Raw genomic sequence first — 1,320 nt, 5'->3', positions numbered from 1 at the left:
AATACCACCTTGCATTGACATCGTCGGCTGATATGTAGTAGCAAACTCAATCGGCATTTCCAGATCTGGAACACGATCACAGATTGCAATGACCGAGTCATAGTCCCTTGTCAATGTCACTTTTGGTTCTGGCAGGTCAGCTCCAGCCATGGTGAGATTGATGTAATGATCCTTGCCGTATTCCCCACACAATACATAGTGGAGATACTTTCCACGACGTGCGATGCTCCTTGTTGAAACATTCTGATGCATCCAAAGTTGACTACATTCTTGAACAAACTCCCCCAATGTGACATCTCTTGATGTGTGGACACCCCAAATGCGAATGTTATTACCATCAACATCATCATCTGGATCCCATTCTCCATGTCTGATTTCTCCTTGTCGATGGTGCAGAGGTCCATCATCCTCGTCACTAGAGGCTGGCTCAGGGGTGCTTCGATGGGATGACTGATGAGCCTCATCCTCTTCATCCCTCTGTTCTGGATGGCGACGACGTCTCCGATGATGATCCTCCTCATCACTAGCAGTGATTTCAGGGTGCCGGCTTCGACAGGATGACCCATGAGCATCATCCTCTTCATCCCTCTGTTCTAGATGTCGATGATGTCGTCGACGATGATCATGAATATGGGTGGACTCGGGGCACCTGCTTTGACGAGATATCCGGTGTCTAATGGCACCAACAGAAGGAGGTGTCCAGGATACTAGATGCCTGATTAGACCAATGGCTACTTTCCAGTGATATGCATACCATCACGATGTTGATCCTCATCATTGTACTCATCCTCTTCTTCTTCTTCTGCTCCTGCTTCTTCTGCTCCTCCTGCTTCTTCCTGGTCTTCATTGTCGGTGAACAAGCTACTTGTATGTCCTGATCCCCGAAAAAAACTGTCATCATCCTGGTCAGAGTTCATGCTAAAGGGGAAAAGTAGGTGGGTGATATCACTGTTTGCATCTACTTTATACTAACAAAGCAGAGCGCCACATGAAAAATTTCTCTATTTTTCTGAAGACATTCAGCTGGACATGACATTGACAGCACAATTTCTTGTCATGTCAAATTCTTTGTAATGCAAAACAAATTGTATGGGACCGTGAAGTGCAGGGGACCCATCCTTTTCAGTTCCAGGATATTTTCACCAATTGTCACTTGTATATTTAGTGACATGAAATGTATACATTACAAAAATGTGTCATACTAACTGCAATATGAAACTATATAAAATTGTTCTTGAAAAAATGCGTTGAACTGCCAATGAAGCAATGTCAAGAAAGCCACCCACAAACGACCTCAATGCCTCCGTGCTGGTTCTTGCA

At 44.6% G+C, this 1,320-nt stretch overlaps 1 protein-coding gene across 1 annotated transcript in view; it reads right to left on the bottom strand.

Moving 5' to 3' along the window:
- BT62DRAFT_924922 (uncharacterized protein) overlaps window positions 1-917 on the bottom strand; it is a gene marked incomplete at both ends in the record, with an annotated part of 3,684 nt that extends 2,767 nt beyond the window's left edge. Inside the window, 2 exons of the mRNA XM_043184679.1 lie at window positions 6-593; window positions 755-917. Coding sequence (XP_043032603.1) covers window positions 6-593; window positions 755-917 — 751 coding nt within the window. The remainder of the gene's footprint in view (window positions 1-5; window positions 594-754) is intronic.
- Between the last annotated feature and the right edge of the window lie 403 nt (window positions 918-1,320).

Source organism: Guyanagaster necrorhizus, assembly GCF_019112545.1.
Source record: "Guyanagaster necrorhizus MCA 3950 unplaced genomic scaffold BT62scaffold_109, whole genome shotgun sequence".
Classification (NCBI taxonomy): domain Eukaryota; kingdom Fungi; phylum Basidiomycota; class Agaricomycetes; order Agaricales; family Physalacriaceae; genus Guyanagaster; species Guyanagaster necrorhizus.
This window is presented reverse-complemented; position numbering and strand designations above follow the sequence as displayed.